General features: G+C 55.6%; 1 protein-coding gene across 1 annotated transcript; it reads left to right on the top strand.

The window, feature by feature from the left end:
- Nucleotides 1-7555: 7555 nt before the first annotated feature.
- Nucleotides 7556-13252, top strand: GDF7 (growth differentiation factor 7). The gene is made up of 2 exons (XM_001096970.5): nucleotides 7556-8001; nucleotides 10849-13252. Exons 1-2 carry the CDS (start codon nucleotides 7608-7610, stop codon nucleotides 11808-11810), a joined length of 1356 nt encoding a protein of 451 aa, XP_001096970.3. The 5' UTR covers nucleotides 7556-7607; the 3' UTR covers nucleotides 11811-13252.
- The last annotated feature ends 2883 nt before the right edge of the window (nucleotides 13253-16135 follow it).

Below are 16135 nucleotides of genomic sequence, written 5' to 3'. Positions count from 1 at the left end.
AAGATCTCCAAGGAGGATTTATTGTTTTACGATGTGAAATGTGAGTAAAAGCAGAAAGAAGAGAGAGTCCCAAGGAGGTTTGAGGGCTGGGGTGGCAGGGCAGTGACAGGTGGACAGAAACACATCCATCCGCATGCCTTTGGCTTGGGTATGAACGACTGAAAATCAACCCTTTGCCCCACCTCTCTACTCTGACCACCCCATGTTTCAGTGTAATATACCATGGCATCTTTCCAAGTTATACATGTGGATCTAACTAAGTCTCACACTGGGGGAATCATAATTCACTGTAAGGGTGTGTTATAATTTTGTCCTTACTAGATTAGGTATCATCTATTCCACTTTTCATTATTACCTCAGTTTTAAACCTTGTATGTTTATCTTCATGTGTGCAAGTATAGCTATAAATGAAACCAAATTTCTCCAAGTGAAAAGTGAAAGTGCTGAATCAAAGCATTTCCTTCTTTAAAATGTTGATGCTAACAGTTCTTGAAAAATCTTTTTTTTTTTTTTTAAATTTATGTAGCCTGTACTTCACAACCCATGTTCTTGAAAAATCTCTACGAACTTACATTCCTGCAAAGGTATATGTAGGTGTGCCCACTTGCCCATCCTTTCGCCAATAACGGGTTTTATATTTTTCAGTTTTGCTAGCTTTAGAGAGGAAAAAAGTGCTATCTCATTATTCTTTTAATTTTGCAGTGATTTGCTAACGACTTTTTGGATGTTGATTCTGTAACCCAATGTTTTTACTAACTTCCAGATTTGTGTCCCCAGCAATGAGGAGAAGCATTTTGATTAGCATCCTCTAGCTCCTCATTCAAGCCAGGAATGAAGTCTTGGAGGACAGAACCTAGCTGGGCTCTGTTTCAGTTGCCCTAAATTAACACATTATTAAGGATGGATCCGCTACCTAGTGAGGGTGAGAGGGCACATGGGGGAGTCATAGCCTAGGGCCAGGTCCCCAGTTTTGTAGGTGCCCCCTTCTTTGCAGGGCAGCGTCAGAGACTGCCTCCTGCAGACAAATCTCACAGACACCTTTGCTATGTGGACCAGAAGAGCTGAGATAGCCAGTCCCCAGCCATCAGGATCCGGTCAGCCCTGTGATCCTCCTGGCCAACACTCTGTTTCAGGAACCGGGGGATCACTTGTTCCCAGTATTCTCATCCTCAGGGGTGGCTGCAAGCTCTCACGTCCTAGACCATGGACACATCTTCTGGTTCCTCCAACTCTGTTCCTGTCAGCTCCTATCTTCCCAGGCTGCAGATAATTTGGTTCCTCTAATCATTGTGGGCCTAGAACAGAAACGCTGGGCTCTATCTAAGCAAGATTGGAGGGCTGGGCATTCCAAATTATTGCACAAAGAGTCAGCAGCTTTTATTCCAAAAGTAGTTTTTTGTTTGTTTGTTTTCTTTTGTTGTTGTTTTTTTTTAATCTCATGTGTCCACAAAGGTCTCCAAGAAAACCTGCTGGACACACAACTGCAGAGCATTCAGAATACTGAAATCCATGGTGAGCAAGCCACAGAGCGGAAATGCTGCCAAGGCAGTGGCCACAGCCAGGAGACTGAATGGACAAGCTAGATGAACCGGCCTTCCAACTGGTTAAACCAGGACTTACCCAGATAGCACAAAATGCCATTTTTTTTTTTTTTTTTTTTTTTTTTTTTTTTACTGAGGCAGCACTGGGGTAAGGACTTTCCCTACTTGATTTAATCTACTCTTTGGCACACCCCTTATAAGTAGGCAACTCTGTCCCTGTTTAAAGACAAGGAGACAGAAGATGACAGAGATTAATTAGGGTCGCAAAGCTCGAACACAGCAAAAGTGGATTGGAAGCCAGGTCTTTACCATGACCCTATACTGTAGTCTTTTTCCTGAGTCAATGGAAGCGTATGGTCCTTGCCCCCAGGACACCTTACAGCCCCAGGCGAGCTTGTTCACCTGCAGAGGCCCAGAGCACTGGTTCCTGAGCCTCCCCTCGCAGTGGGTAGGAAGTTCCTCAACACTGCACTGCTGTTACAACAAGTGACCAGCAGATGGCAATGTCCACCAGCCCTCCCTGATTTGTCCCAAACCCAAAGGGCTCTGAGATGTCCCTTTTGGAAGGCTTCTGGGAAAGAAGCTACCTTTCTCCCTTCTTCTCTGTTGCCTCTCCTCCCCCTCCCAGTGGCCTGGGGCACAGGGGCAGGCCACGCCCAGCGGCCTGGGGCCAGAGCTGTGGCTGACCCCAGTGTGGATGCCAGAGCTGTTGCTCTGAGTAACCTGGGGCCGGGTAGCACCAATCGAGCCTGGGAAATTCCTCTAGCTTCAGGAAGCCCAGCCCTGGGCATCCTACGGGGCTGAGCCAGAGCCTGTTGGAATCTTCCCACCTCGCTGTCCCAGGTCTTTCTATGGGAGACATTTGCAGCAGATCTCTGGACTGAGAGGAGTCCAGCATCACCAGACCCAGAGAGGGTAGATGGCTCTGCAGGCTGTTGTCATCAACTTCTGTCCTTTGCCTTCCCTGGGAGACCTAACCCAGGGCCCTATCTCCTCACCTCCAACCCTTTCTCCAGCCGTGAGTCAAAAGGCCCAGAGGCTATGGTGGGTCCAGACGGAGGACAGGCTCCTGGCTGGGTCCCAGGCAGTGGACCCATCTCACACTCTCCCTGTCTTTCACTGCAAATCCAGTGGACGTCTGATTGTCAGCCTCACTGCACATCTGGGGTCTAAAGCCAGGAAGGGCGAGGAACTTGCAGTCCAAGGTTATAGGCACGATTTGAATTGAGATCTCTTGACTCTCAGGATGATCAGTTTTATGTTCCAAATGAGTGCACCCAGCATCCCCAGCAGAGGAGAGGGCAGGGGAGAGGCTGACCCTCATCATGCTGCACCCACAGGGTGCCCTAAGCAGAGGTGAGTCAAGACCCTCTGGGCTGCAATGGGGAACAAAGGCCCCTGATCACAGGATAGTAGATGGCTGTGATGCCAAATGAAGGCTACTGATCACGCCCCCTTGTTGGGGACTTGGCTTCTGCATGTGGACAATGTAAAGTAGGTCACCTCTAAGGGATCTTTCAGTTGTCTTGTCATCAGACATGGGGCCAGGTGTCTCGGTGTGGCAGGAGACCCTGGGCAAGGCTGAGTAGGTGACAGCTGGGGCTTGCCCAAGTTCCCATACCTAACAGTCACCTCAACGTGGCTCTAGCTGGGGGATCCAAGACTAACTCCCTAAGTGGTATCAGTGTTCCCAGATGACAGGCAAACTCCCCACAGCAAAGGTACCTTCGAGAGATGTGGCTCTCCTAGGAGTAGCAGACAGGACTTCCTCACAAGCAGGAGCAGGAAAGCACAAATACAATCCCAGAACTTTGGGAGACCGAGTCTGGGCTCAAGAGGATCCTTTGAGGCCACCTTGCCAACACAGCAAGACCCCGTCTCTACAAAATATTTTGTAAAATTAGCTGGGTGTGGTGGCATGTGCTTGCAGTCCCAGCTACTAGGGAGGCTGAGGTAGGAAGATCACTTGAGCCCAGGAATTTGAGTTACCGTGAGCCATGATTCTGCCACTGCACTTCGGTCTGGGCCACAGAGGGAGACCCTATCTCTTAAAACAAAACAAAACAAAAAAACTTCCTCCCATTCAGAGCTATCAGAGGCTGCCTTGGATAGGGAGTTCCCCACCTCTGCAGGCATGCAAGCGCAGCCCAGGAAGCAGTTTGTTATGATTCAGGCACGCATGGCAAGTTGGCTTAAATAATAACCCAAAAGTTATTTTCAGCTCCTTGGGTTCTATGACTGAGTCAGGGATGTGGTGCTGAGAGAAAGTAAAAACAGCTTCTGCAAGGGGCGGAAGAGCAGCAAAGTGTTCTGGGGTAAGGATGTGGGAACTGGGGTGGGGATGTGGGAACTGCCCCTCCTTGCCCCCCAAGTTGTGAAACATCGCCCCAAGCAGGCTGCTTTTTCCCTCCTTCCTCTGTTGGAGTCAATCTCACCTTCTCTCTCTGAGGAGGACTCAGCTGGAGCCTGGAGGTCTGGGGTTTGGGGGTGATCAGATGGATGAAGAACTAAAGTTAGGGCTTTCAGACCCCAGTTTTCTCCCAACCTCCTGTGACCTTTGCTCCTGACATCTGCCTCTGGGTCTCATCTGCTCTCCAGCGATGGCTGGGGCAACACAGAGGAAGGAGGTTTTCATTCTTAAGGCTCTTAGTGCAGTTAGCATGTGGCGCACAGCTTCAAGGGCTCCGGGCTGTGTGCACTAGCTCTCTCCTGCCCAGCCCATCGACCTAAGATCCCCGCATCCCCCAAGAGGAAGTCCCAACTGGGTGGGCACCTGGAGACCTGGGTCATGGGCAGGTCCTGCTGGTATGACAGACTATTTTCCATGGCAAGTGTTTTCCGTTTCCAGTTGCAAGCAGTGGCAGGCAAGAGGCCCCTGGGTAACACTTTCATAGTCTTCACCTGGATTGGAGAGGTCCTTTCTTTGCCAAGAATTTTCTAGAAAGCCAGAGAGGAAAGGCAGGCATATTCTGCCTCTCCACGGGGTCTGGGGAGCAGGGCGGCAGAACAAAGCCCCTCACATTCCCATCCCCCAGCCCCAAGCCAAGGGTTGAGCAAGGACAGTTGATGACTCCAGGCTCTACCACTCCCCAGGTGCCACTACACAAGGTGTTGAATTCTTTAGCTCAACTTTCCTTTTCTATAGAATGGGAAGAATACCCATCTGACAGCATAGAGTAGTTGTGAGAATGAAATGGCATGAGGTGTGTGGAGCAGCAGGCAAGGTGCCTGGCATTCAAGAGATAACGAATGGGCACTATCATTATTTACTGGGAGCAAGGGAGACAGGCATGGCCCACGCATCCTCTCTGCCTCCTCCTTCTGGGCCCTGCTCCAATGTGTCCTCCGCTGATCACAGAGCCCCCCAGCCCATCACTTTACTCGGAACCACTGGACAGCACACTGGGCATTTATGCACTTCCTGTTGGCTGTCTCCTGCATCCATCCTAAAGTTCCATGTGCTTGCCCTGCGCATTGCTCAATACACAATGCACGGAAGGCTACCTGGCCATGAGTATTTACGTCAAAGAAGAAATGAATGGAGGGACGGCTAAATAAATGAATGACTATGCCTTCACTATACAGAACAAGCAGCACAGGTGGGATAAGTGAAGTCCGGGTTGGAACACACGCAGCGGGAGGACAGTGGCTCCAGCAGCATCAGCCCACCCCGGTTGTGTCCTCCAAAGCCCTCCAGGTGCATAGAAGCTGCTTCTCTCTCTGCCATGATCACCCCTGGCACTGGGAACACACTGGTGGTTGGGGGGCAAGACTACGTCACCTCCTCTGTGCCGGCCTGTTATGCCAGCCACACACAGGATGAGTTGAGAATCCGCTCATTTTATAGATGAGGAAATTCGGTCTCCAAGAAGTTAAGTGGCCTACTCCCACAAGGACAGCAAGGTGCAGGGATTCCAACCCATCCCTCATTCCTAAGCCCCAACGTGGCAGGGGTGTCACGTAATCAACAAACGTTTATTTGTAACTGGCCGTGCCAAGAATGTGCTAGGACCCCTCCGCTCTCTGCTCTACACAGCCGGGTAAACTGAAGCCAAGACAAGGCAAGCGACTTGCTGTCACCCAGGACTCCCCGCGCCTTTGCACAAATCTTAGCCGAGGGCGCATGGCTGCAGGGGGAAAGGAGCCAAGTAACATAGTAGTACCCAGCATCGCGTCAGGGAGAGACGGGGGGCTGGCAGGGTGGGGGCGGCGGTGTTTGTCACCGACTCTCCAACCCCAGTCCCAAAGGCAGGGTGGACTATCCAAGCTCGGTCATCCCAGATCCCCCAGGTTCCTGCTACGAGAAGTCCCTCAGCGCCGGCAGCGCTGACCCTGGCCTGAGGGTCTGCCCTTCCCGGCAATGTCAGGCCTTTCTCCTTGGCATCCATCGACCTTGGGGTCTGCGAGGACTGAACTTCACTAGGCCTCTCTCTCCCACCCGCAAACGTTCTCTAGTGTTATGCGGCTCAAAGCCCCAAGCTGAAAAGGCGCCGCGTCTCCGCGGTGGCCGAGAGGGCGATGGCCGAGGAGTTCGTTTGGGACGAAGCAGCGGAGTAGGGGAACTGGGGAGCCTGGGCCGGAGTTGGCCCAGGAACTCCATAAGCCGGGCCTCTCTGTGGGTCCCAGCGCAGCGCAGCCAGGCGGGCGTCGGGACCCACGCGGCTTTGGATTCGGCGAGCGACCTTGCTTTGAAGCTGATCACCCGCTCAAGGTGATCACGACGTGCCCACCCGGTCTACATTTTGAGTTCTGCAGCAAATGCAATTTTAAAGGAAAAGGACCCGCCTGTCCTTCTCCGGCAGTTCGTTTGGCCCAGGCCTTCGATCTGCTGAAAGTTTCCGATCTAGGGGGATGTCCAGGCTGCCGGCGGAGCAGAGCCGATAACCCTCCCTGCCGGCGCGTTCCCCTGAGACTTGGCCTCCGCAACCTGTCCTGCCAGCCGCGGAGCAAAGTGCTCTGCCGCCCGCGCGAGTGCGCCCCGGGGCCTTGCAGCTGCCGGGCGTCCCCGCCATCCACCCCGGGCCCCGCGCCATCACCGCGGCGAGGGAAGAAGCTCGGAGGCACCATCCCGGGGCTCTGCGCCGTCCGCTCTCCGGGATCCTGGCCGCTCACGGACAAAGCCGGTAGCTGGTTTCCGTTAGCTGCTGCCCTCACCCCGAAGGCTGGCGGAAGGTCGTCAGTTGGACGCACAGCCAAACTCTCAGCGCACTCCCGCGCGAGATCCCACATCACCCGGGGCTGCCGTCCTCATTCCGAGCTCCTTCTAGAGCTTGGCTCCCGCTGAAGCGCAACTTCCGCGCCCAAACCTTGCTTTCCCGACGGGCCGTCCGCGTCCAGCCGTCTCTTTCCGGCCTGCCCTTTCAGCCCCTCGCCCCCCCTTCCTCCCCTACCGGCCCCCTCCCCTGCTCTGGCCGCCCGCTGAGATCCTTTGGGGGCTGTGGCTAAGTGGGGAACCGCCGACCCGCGATCCGAAACGCGCCTTTGCGGCCGCCGGGCGCATCCTGTGGCCTCTTTCGCGGCCACCGGGACGCGGCGCGAAGCGGTCTGGAGGGCGAGCCCTTCTGCGGTCCCACCTCTGCCGCTCCGTCCCTGACACTGGGAACCAGAGCGGGGAGGGGCGGGTGTTTCTCTGTGGGGGAGTAGGGAAGAAGCTAGGCGGGTACGCGCGGTGCCCCAAGCCTGGAACCAAGGAGTGCGCGTTGGTCTTGGGCTCCGCGCGGGTGGAGGGGGGTCGCCCTGCCGCGGGGAGGGGAGGCGGGGCACCCGGGCGTGTCGGGAGGCTGGGGCCGGTGACACTCGCTTGGCGAGGGTGGGGCTGCGGTAGTAGGGGGAGGCTCCGGCCCTGGTCTCCACTCTAGGCCCTGGTGGGGGGCGCATCGCGGTCGCCGGAGCTTTCAGCAGGGGGCGCTGCTCCGGGCGTTGGGCGGGGGTGGGGTGGGCCAGGAGGGGGGGCCGCGGCTGGCCGCGCACACTTCCCCCATTATTAAACACTATGTTCAAAAGGCGCCGGGGGACTTCCCGGAGCCACGGAGCCCGCGCCGCCCGCCCGCCCGGCCCACGGAGCCCATGGACCTGAGTGCCGCCGCCGCGCTGTGCCTCTGGCTGCTGAGCGCCTGCCGCCCCCGCGACGGGCTGGAAGCGGCCGCCGTGCTACGAGCGGCGGGGGCTGGGCCGGTCCGGAGCCCGGGGGGCGGCGGCGGCGGCGGCGGCGGCGGCGGGTGGACTCTTGCCCAGGCTGCGGGCGCCGCGGCTGTCCCGGCCGCCGCGGTTTCCCGGGCCCGCGCCCCGCGCCGCGCCGCGGGCTCCGGCTTCAGGAACGGCTCGGTGGTGCCGCACCACTTCATGATGTCGCTTTACCGGAGCCTGGCCGGGAGGGCTCCGGCCCGGTCAGCCGCTGTCTCCGCCTCGGGCCATGGTCGCGCGGACACGATCACCGGCTTCACAGACCAGGCGACCCAAGGTACTTACACCTCTTATGTGCCCGCCCATCCAGTCAGGTCCTGGGCTGAGACCAGCCCCGCAGCCGTGCCGCCGCTCCGTTACATTTGGGGCCGTGGCCCACCCTCAGGTGATAGAAACTTCGCCGAGACCAACACTTTCCAGCCCGCTGCACCTGGACTGCGGCGAGAGTCGCGGCAGCTCCCGGGGCCCGGTCTCGGAGGGCTGACTGGTCCCTCTCCCAGGTCGCCCTGGCCTTGCAAGCCGGCGGGTCACTCTCGAGGCGGCAGGCAGAGGCTAAGATTCGCTTCTTGGGGAAGGGTCTGGAGTGGCCTCGGGCTTAGAGCCCTCGGAGAAGAAAGGAGGGCAAGAGTTGTGTTCCCTGGAGTCACACCGAGAGGAGACTGCACAGTGGTGAGGGTGATGGCTGCTTCCTTGCAGCAATTTCTGCAGCTTCCAGCCTCCTGGAGGCCACACAAATTGGGGGAAGCCCAGGGAAAACTAGGGCAGAGGCAGGTATCAGACTAAAGTAAATCGCCCTGGAGAGGCTGGTGGCATCACCAGGTATGAGGAGTGCCCTGCTCAGCAGGTTGGTTTGGGTGGTCATGGCTTGTATGTGTGTGACGTGTGTAGCTATGGGTGCCTGTGTCTGGTGCTGGGCTCCTGGGAGAACCAGAGGTCAAGGATTCTGGTGGTGCGGGGAGGAGAGGCCTGCTGGGGACCCTGCAGGAATGCAGGCCTCTCTTAGACAAGCACCCTACCTTGTTCTGCCCTAGGCCTTCCAAAGGTAGGATGTAGGTGAGGCTGTGCTGTGGCTGCTGTATGTCATCTGGATTTTATTAATCTCCATTGAAATCACTAAAGCAGACAGATAGAGAAAATTTAACTAATTTCAGGCGGAAATGCAAGTAATTTCGGCTTTAATTCTATCCAGCCAGAGACCCAGCATGGAGGGCAGGAGGGAAAGAAAGGCGAATAGGGTTGGGAAGTGAGCGGGTGGGGCTGAGGCTCCCTGCTTGGGAGCCACTGAGTCAGTACACCTCAGATCCTAGCCTGGGAAGGCAGGCAGAGGCCTTGCAGTGACCAGGTCATCCATCCCCGCCAGCACATGCCCAGTGCCTAGCACAGACTGCTTTATTTTGGGTACCTGGACATCTTGGTACTCAATCTCCAAATGGCCCTATGGTTCGGTTAGAACTATCAAGGCTTCTCTGACGGCCTGACGTGGTCCCTGGGCTGGATGCTGGGATACTTACAGGAAGCCCTAGTTCTGGTGCACAGGGACAGGGAATACTCTAGACTGAAGGGTGCCCTGTAGGCTCCCAGGCTGCAGAAGGGGGTGTGCTGGGCTCTAAGCGGGCACAAGCACCAGAGTCTTCTTAAGGTTGAGCTAGTTCTACCATGGTCTCAGATAGGAGATAAATCCTTTCTGGGGAGCTCAGCTTGGCTGGTTGAGCCTGAGAGGCCTCCTCTCCCTCCTCCCTCTTGGGGGAAATGGAGTGGCAGGGCTGGTGAACAGGGAGAGGCAGAGGATCTGCAGGGAATCTCAGAGAAAGTGCTCCTCGTGTGGCCCCAAGTGTGCTTCTCCAGCCTCCCTCTCCACCCTGAGTCTCAACTTGGAGCAACGATGCTTGAGGTCCCCAGAAGCCATTGACAGGGACAGAACCAAGACCTCAGGGCCTGACATTCGAGGCTGGTGAGCAAATCCCCAGTGGTGGGGGGAGTCTGCACAGTCTCTCCGAGTTTAGGGGCAAAACGAAACCATATGACCTCCTTCAAAGGGAGCTCCTTATCTGCTGCGTGGTGGAATTTTAAATTTTTTTTTTTTTCTGAGCCCAAAAAGGAAAAAAAAAAAAGAGTGTCCACATTGGAAATAAAACTCCTAAGCCCGAGATAAGTCACTACGGAGGGAAGAATGAGCTCGCGAAGGGACAGACAGGCGGCTCCTGGAAGCGAGACCTCATTCGGGACGCTGCCCTCACTGCAGCAAGGTCATTCGGGGATGCCGGTCATTCGGGGATGCCCCGCACCCCTCCGGGAGGTTCCTTTGCCGCCTTTCCCCCTCTTTCGGAGGCCGCGGGAGCACCAAGAGGAGGTGCGTTTGGGATTGCAGTCGCGAGCAGCAGCTCCCATTGCTGTAAGACCTGAGACCTTGGGCGAGTCTGGCCCCTGCCTAGGCCTCGGTTCCCCTTCGGCAGAGCGAGGTTGGACTAGAGGGTTTTTGTGGCCGTGCAGACGAATTCTCCTGGACGAATCGCCGATCTCCAGCCTGCATGGGGGACCGTGGCCAGCGGTGATGTCCAGGCTGGGTTGGGGGAACAGTGGTAGCGGAAGAGTTTTCAGGAGACAAGAATTTTCCGTTTTCGCACAGCCGGGACTTTCGGCTCTCCTGGGGGATCAGCAGGGCAATAACGATAAGTCTCCTTAAGGCCCAGGACCTCAGGAGTGGGCGCACGACTTCTTTTCACCACCGGAACACTGATCTTGGATTCTGGCCCCGCAAATCCATGGCTCTGGGTCAGGCCGCGGAACTGTAGCCACCTTCAGTCCTGGTCTTGGGTGTAGGGGTGCGCTCCTGGTCCCGCGGCTCAGGGATATGCAGTGATGTGGGTTGTTGGGGTGATGGGACTTTTGGCTTCCTAAACCAAAGCCCGGTTCCGATAGCCTGGGCGAAGGCGTCTGCTGCTCTGGGCCAGGCTGGCAGCGTTCAGGCTGGGGCAGAGACGCGGGGTTGGGCGCTGGCTCCAACAGGCCTCGCTCCCATATCGAGGGCAGCTGGGCCATTTGCTGTTTGGAGGCCCCGCGCCGACAGTGTGCAGTATTCGCTCTTACTCAGCTCTTTCTCTCTGTCCCTGCCGGTCCCTCGCAGACGAATCTGCAGCCGAAACAGGCCAGAGCTTCCTGTTCGACGTGTCCAGCCTTAACGACGCAGACGAGGTGGTGGGTGCAGAGCTGCGCGTGCTGCGCAGGGGATCTCCAGAGCCGGGCCCAGGCAGCTCGACTTCCCCGCCGCTGCTGCTGCTGTCCACGTGCCCAGGCGCCGCCCGAGCGCCACGCCTGCTGTACTCGCGGGCAGCTGAGCCCCTGGTCGGTCAGCGATGGGAGGTGTTCGACGTGGCGGACGCCATGAGGCGCCACCGTCGTGAACCGCGCCCCCCCCGCGCGTTCTGCCTCTTGCTTCGCGCAGTGACAGGCCCTGTGCGGAGCCCTTTGGCACTGCGGCGTTTGGGCTTCGGCTGGCCGGGCGGAGGGGGCTCTGCGCCAGAGGAGCGCGCGCTGCTAGTCGTCTCCTCCCGCACGCAGAGGAAGGAGAGCTTGTTCCGGGAGATGCGCGCCCAGGCCCGCGCACTCGGGGCCGCTCTGGCGGCACAGCCGCCGCCAGACCCAGGAACCGGCACCGGGTCGCCAAGGGCAGTCACTGCGGGCCGCAGACGGAGGAGGACGGCTTTGGCCGGGACGCGGACAGCGCAAGGCAGCGGCGGGGGCGCGGGCCGGGGCCACGGACGCAGGGGCCGGAGCCGCTGCAGCCGTAAGCCGCTGCACGTGGACTTCAAGGAGCTCGGCTGGGACGACTGGATCATTGCGCCGCTAGACTACGAAGCGTACCACTGCGAGGGCGTTTGCGACTTCCCTCTGCGCTCGCACCTGGAGCCCACCAACCACGCAATCATTCAGACGCTGCTCAACTCCATGGCGCCAGACGCGGCGCCGGCCTCCTGCTGTGTGCCCGCGCGCCTCAGCCCCATCAGCATCCTCTACATCGACGCCGCCAACAATGTTGTCTACAAGCAATACGAGGACATGGTGGTGGAGGCCTGCGGCTGCAGGTAGCGCGCGGGCCGGGGACGGGGCAGCCGCGCGGCCGAGGACCCCCAGCTGATGAGCAGCAGAGGGCCAGCCTGTCACCGAGCGTGGGTGCAAGTCCGATGTGACCCAGCGCCCTCTCGGAGGAGGGAGAGCACACGTTCACACTGACACACACTCGTGCAGTCACACACACATTTACTGGGGACAGCATGTGAAAGCCTTGGGAAGAGATGCCCTGCCGGTACCGAATGTCAGAGCCTTGTGTATTTTGCAAACAGATAACCGTGGCGCCCACTGCCTCCATGTGGGGAGAGGAAGGTGTTTGTGCTTATGTTGCAGTAACAGGCACGAAAATCAGGTAGAAACGGGTTAGGAAATTGGAAGCTCCAGAGTGGGAGAACCAAAGGGGTACTCGAGCATGTTTTATCTCACCCCTTCTTGTCTCTGGCCCGACGTGGGGGCATCGCTTCCCTGGGTGGCTGAGCGCTGCGTGGTGCACTCCGTGATCCACTGCAAGGCTGTAATGCCCTTTCCGAGGGTTTGTGTTGCATGGGGCCGTTTACTCTGGAACTGTTGCAAAAAGCATCTTTTTTTTTTTTCTTTTTTAACTTTTAAAATTTAACGTGCCCCTGCTTCATTTTTGAAAGGGAAGTTTTGTCTGAAAGAAGGTGTTGTGGAGCTTCCCAGATTTGTGCAAAGGTCGGTACCGCCCCCCCCCCCCCCCGCCTTTTTTTTTTTTTAAATCAATTCCAATTGGAAATGTTCTGGAAAGTGGAAAGGATATTTTTCTTTTTGTGGGGAAGTGAAATGGGGGAGGGGTTGAAACGGCTGAGTCTGATCTAACAGGATATTGGGGTGGGATAGGATCTGCCAAGTTCAGAAGCTCCCCAGCTGGTCAGGGGGAGATGGTACCCATGCTTTGGGTGGCTTAGGAGGAAGTTAGTGCAATGGCCGGGAATGGGGAAGGTGGGAATGGGGAGGGGAGCTACTGCTTTTCCTAGAGACCTGCCAGGAGGTTTTCCTAAGAAGCCGGGGAAGAGGCTCTCAGGGCTTGAGAGGCAGGGAGGTGTCCTGGGTCCCACTCCAGCCGAGGACTCTGCCACGTAGGTGCAAGCTCCCAGGGGCCGACCCGGGCTTGTGCTAGTTATCAAGTAAGTTGGCCTCTGCTTTTTACCTGCATTCGCTATGTTGTTGCTGTAGTTTTTGGCAGTGCGATAGTAACGGGAAGTGAAGCCACACAAAAGTGCTTTTGTCAGATTTCAACTCACAACCCAGATCTTTAGAGCAGGGGGAAGGTCTGCCCCTTCCCCTCATCAGCTCCTTGGCTTGGCTGATGTGCCCTTGGAAGGGCAGGGCCTTGGTGTGGGGGAGCAGAGGTGGAAGCCTATCCCCCAGTTGCCAGATTTTGCCCCGAAGGGTCTTATCGATGGGAGGATTTTCTAGGCATGTAAAAGTGAGTTCGGACATTCAGCCTTCACTGTTTGGTTTGATTTGTTTATGCCTGGGAATCCTTTGTGGCTTTTTGTTAGTATGCTGGGAGAGGGAAACTAGTTGGACTCCACCTGTCTGGGGTGAGGGCTTCTTAGAATAGCCCCGCAGCCCTCCCAGTGCATCTGTGTGATGTGCAGGACTTTCCCCTTCAGAGTCCTGGGGAGCATTAATTCCACCCTGTGTTGGATGCAGGACAATTCATACACATTTTGATTCTCAGTGATTACACTCTTGAGACAGAGAAGACAGACTTAGGATTTAGATACAGCTAATTTACTTATGGGCCCCACCTGAAGCAATCGGTTTTCATCCTGTAAAATTCTCCCAAAAGAAAAAAAAAAAGCACGTGTTACTCTTAAAATTAAGATGTCCCCCTTCCTACTATGTGAATTTATATTCTGTGGCTGTATGAGTAGCTATAAATAACCAGAAAATGAACAGTGTCTTCAGGTTAAAAATTTAAAAAATATCCCAAAGTGGCTGCGCTGGTACAATTCCACCTTACTTTAGTGACTGGGCAAAGATTGTCCCTAAATTTGTGGATTTTGCCAGAGACACCTCACTCTCGTTTTCTAAACGAAGCTTGTCATAATGAAGAATTATATAAAAAAAAAGCACTAAAGTGTTAAAAGTTGTAGTATTAGAAGGTTTAGAAAGGAAGTTAATGACAAAGTGCAGTTAAATGTTATTTTGAAGAAAGTCTAGGGTATTTAATATCTTTGGATAAAAGCAAACATTTTGATAGTTTTTTAGTGACTAGGAAAAACAATTTTTTGGGCAGAAATGTCTTTAGCCTGGCTTTTTTATGGTAGGGAAAAGAACTGTCAATTTCCCCTCATTCCTTCTGATGACCTCCTTCTAACGAGATGTGTTGTGAGTGGTGTGGGAAGTAGGTACCTTCCTGCATCTTGAGTTCAGGTGGCACCAGGGGGAGGGGTGTTGTCCTTGGACAATGACCGTTCCTTCCATGGCCCCATACCCTCAGTGTGCTCTTTGTTTACTGGATAAAAGGAATGCTTCCCAGATTTCTCTGGAGCAGGTGAAGCCCCCAGGGGCCACTCTGCCCAACCCTCTGGCATCTCAGTCCATTCACTAGGTGAATGCAGAGGATCCATTTCACTTTGTAAAAATGACAACAAAGGGCCAACACGTGGGACAGACGGCTTTTTGCTGCTAAGATGTGGTTTAACTAGCATTGCCAAGATGTGGAGAAAAGCGTTCTGCCAACACAGTTGGTAGTAGCACCCTGAGCTTTCTGTCTTCTAGGTAGTGGGGGACAGGCCTGGGTGACTGGCATGAACTCAGCTTCTCTGTTGCGACCCCCAGCTGGAATCTCCAGTCACTATGGATGGGAGAACTGATAGGCAGAGAGAAAGCATGTCAAGACTGTGAGTAAAGGCTGTCCCCTCAACCCCAATCTGAGGTCACCAAAGTCTCCCTCCTAAAGTAAACAGAATTTTCCATTTCGTTGGGAGAATTGTGCACTACTAGTTGACATCATTTGAACCATGATTTCCGGGTAGCGAGTAGGATTTGGTATCCCTTAGGGAGCTCGGGGCAGGCCAGCTGGGGCCCAAGGGGGGCTGGTGCTGGGTCTGTCAAACACGAAGATAGTCTGGTCACTGCTGCTTGAAGCCAAGGCTTTCGTGTTAAGGAGGATCACCCACACTGGCAGGCGGGCATTTCCACTGATGCCCAAACACACTTGCTTTGTTGAATCCTGACTTTCAAGCAGCTGCGCTGGGTCTTCCAGAGAAGGTGGCAGGCTTTGCCGTCTTAGCTTGGGGAAGTCAGGCTGGAGCTGTGCTAAGTCATTGTATCCATGCTCCCCTTCACCGTACCCTCCTGGCAACAATATGAGGTGTGGATTTTGTGATAGGAGAATCCAGACTCCACGAGGCCCAGGGCAGTCTCTTCTCCTGGCAGCTCTCATGATGTCGGCAGGAGTGGGCGCCTCACCTTGGGTACTGAAGCGAATACCGATAATCCCGTGGATGGAATAGGATAGAGTGTAATTCAGTCCCTACACATTGTATATGCTGTCGTCAATTTCATTTAAACCCACAGCAGAAAACAACTAGGATTTGTAGACTGATTTTCTTCTTAGAGCAGGGAGAAAAATGATGTTCTTTCCAAAAGCAGCTAGTGCAGAGATAAGGTCAGGCTCTTCCTGTGCTTGAGTCTGGTCTCCAGGAAATCCAGTGGCAGGAAGAGAGTGTCCTGCGGCTGCCTCTGGGTGCACAGAACCACTGGGCCTCGCTGATTCTCATGAGAACCTGTCATCTCAGGGAGACAGACCTCCCCCTGGCCCTCAGTGGGCCATAGGCCAAGAGGCCTGAGTCAGATCGCGCAGTGAGCTGGAGGGAGCAAGGCTCTGAAAGCGGCAGTCTAGCAGAGGGAGCTTGGGCCTGCGCTTGCCCCTCAGAAAGTGTCTGGATTGGGAAGGGAAGAGAAGAGAGGAAGCTGCCGAGCGAACCCAACAGCCAAACTTTGGGCGAGTGGAAAGTAACTAGATCCCTCTGGGGGATGGTATATCTGAGCTGCACCAGAGTCAGAGCCCACTGTGGGCTTCCGAGTGCCCAGAGGCAGCTGCTCCCACGGCATGGCCTGCGCCCGCCTCAGGGGAGGCCACTTGGGCCAGGGCACCACAGGGCGTCTCCTGAGAGAGGTCTGAGGCTAGTTATGGGCAGTCACCTCCCTGCTGGAGCTTCATCTTCTGTCCTGTAAAATGATGCCCTCTCCAGTTCCAAGGTTCTAGGATTTTACCTTGCCCTAAAACCCACTCAGACAGCTTGAAGGCAGAGCAAATGTGACGGCTCCTGGAGAAGGTCCTCTCCCAATCCCAGTCCCAGAGCCAT

Source organism: Macaca mulatta, chromosome 13 (assembly GCF_049350105.2).
Source record: "Macaca mulatta isolate MMU2019108-1 chromosome 13, T2T-MMU8v2.0, whole genome shotgun sequence".
In the NCBI taxonomy this organism is placed as follows: Eukaryota; Metazoa; Chordata; class Mammalia; order Primates; family Cercopithecidae; genus Macaca; species Macaca mulatta.
The sequence above is the reverse complement of the archived record's forward strand: the minus strand, read 5'-3'. Positions and strand labels throughout refer to the sequence as shown.

Coding starts and splice junctions, on each gene's coding strand:
- GDF7 (XM_001096970.5), top strand. CDS start 7,608: ATGGACCTGAGTGCCGCCGCCGCGCTGTGCCTCTGGCTGCTGAGCGCC. Junction 8,002..10,848: donor CACAGACCAGGCGACCCAAG/GTACTTACACCT, acceptor GGTCCCTCGCAG/ACGAATCTGCAGCCGAAACA.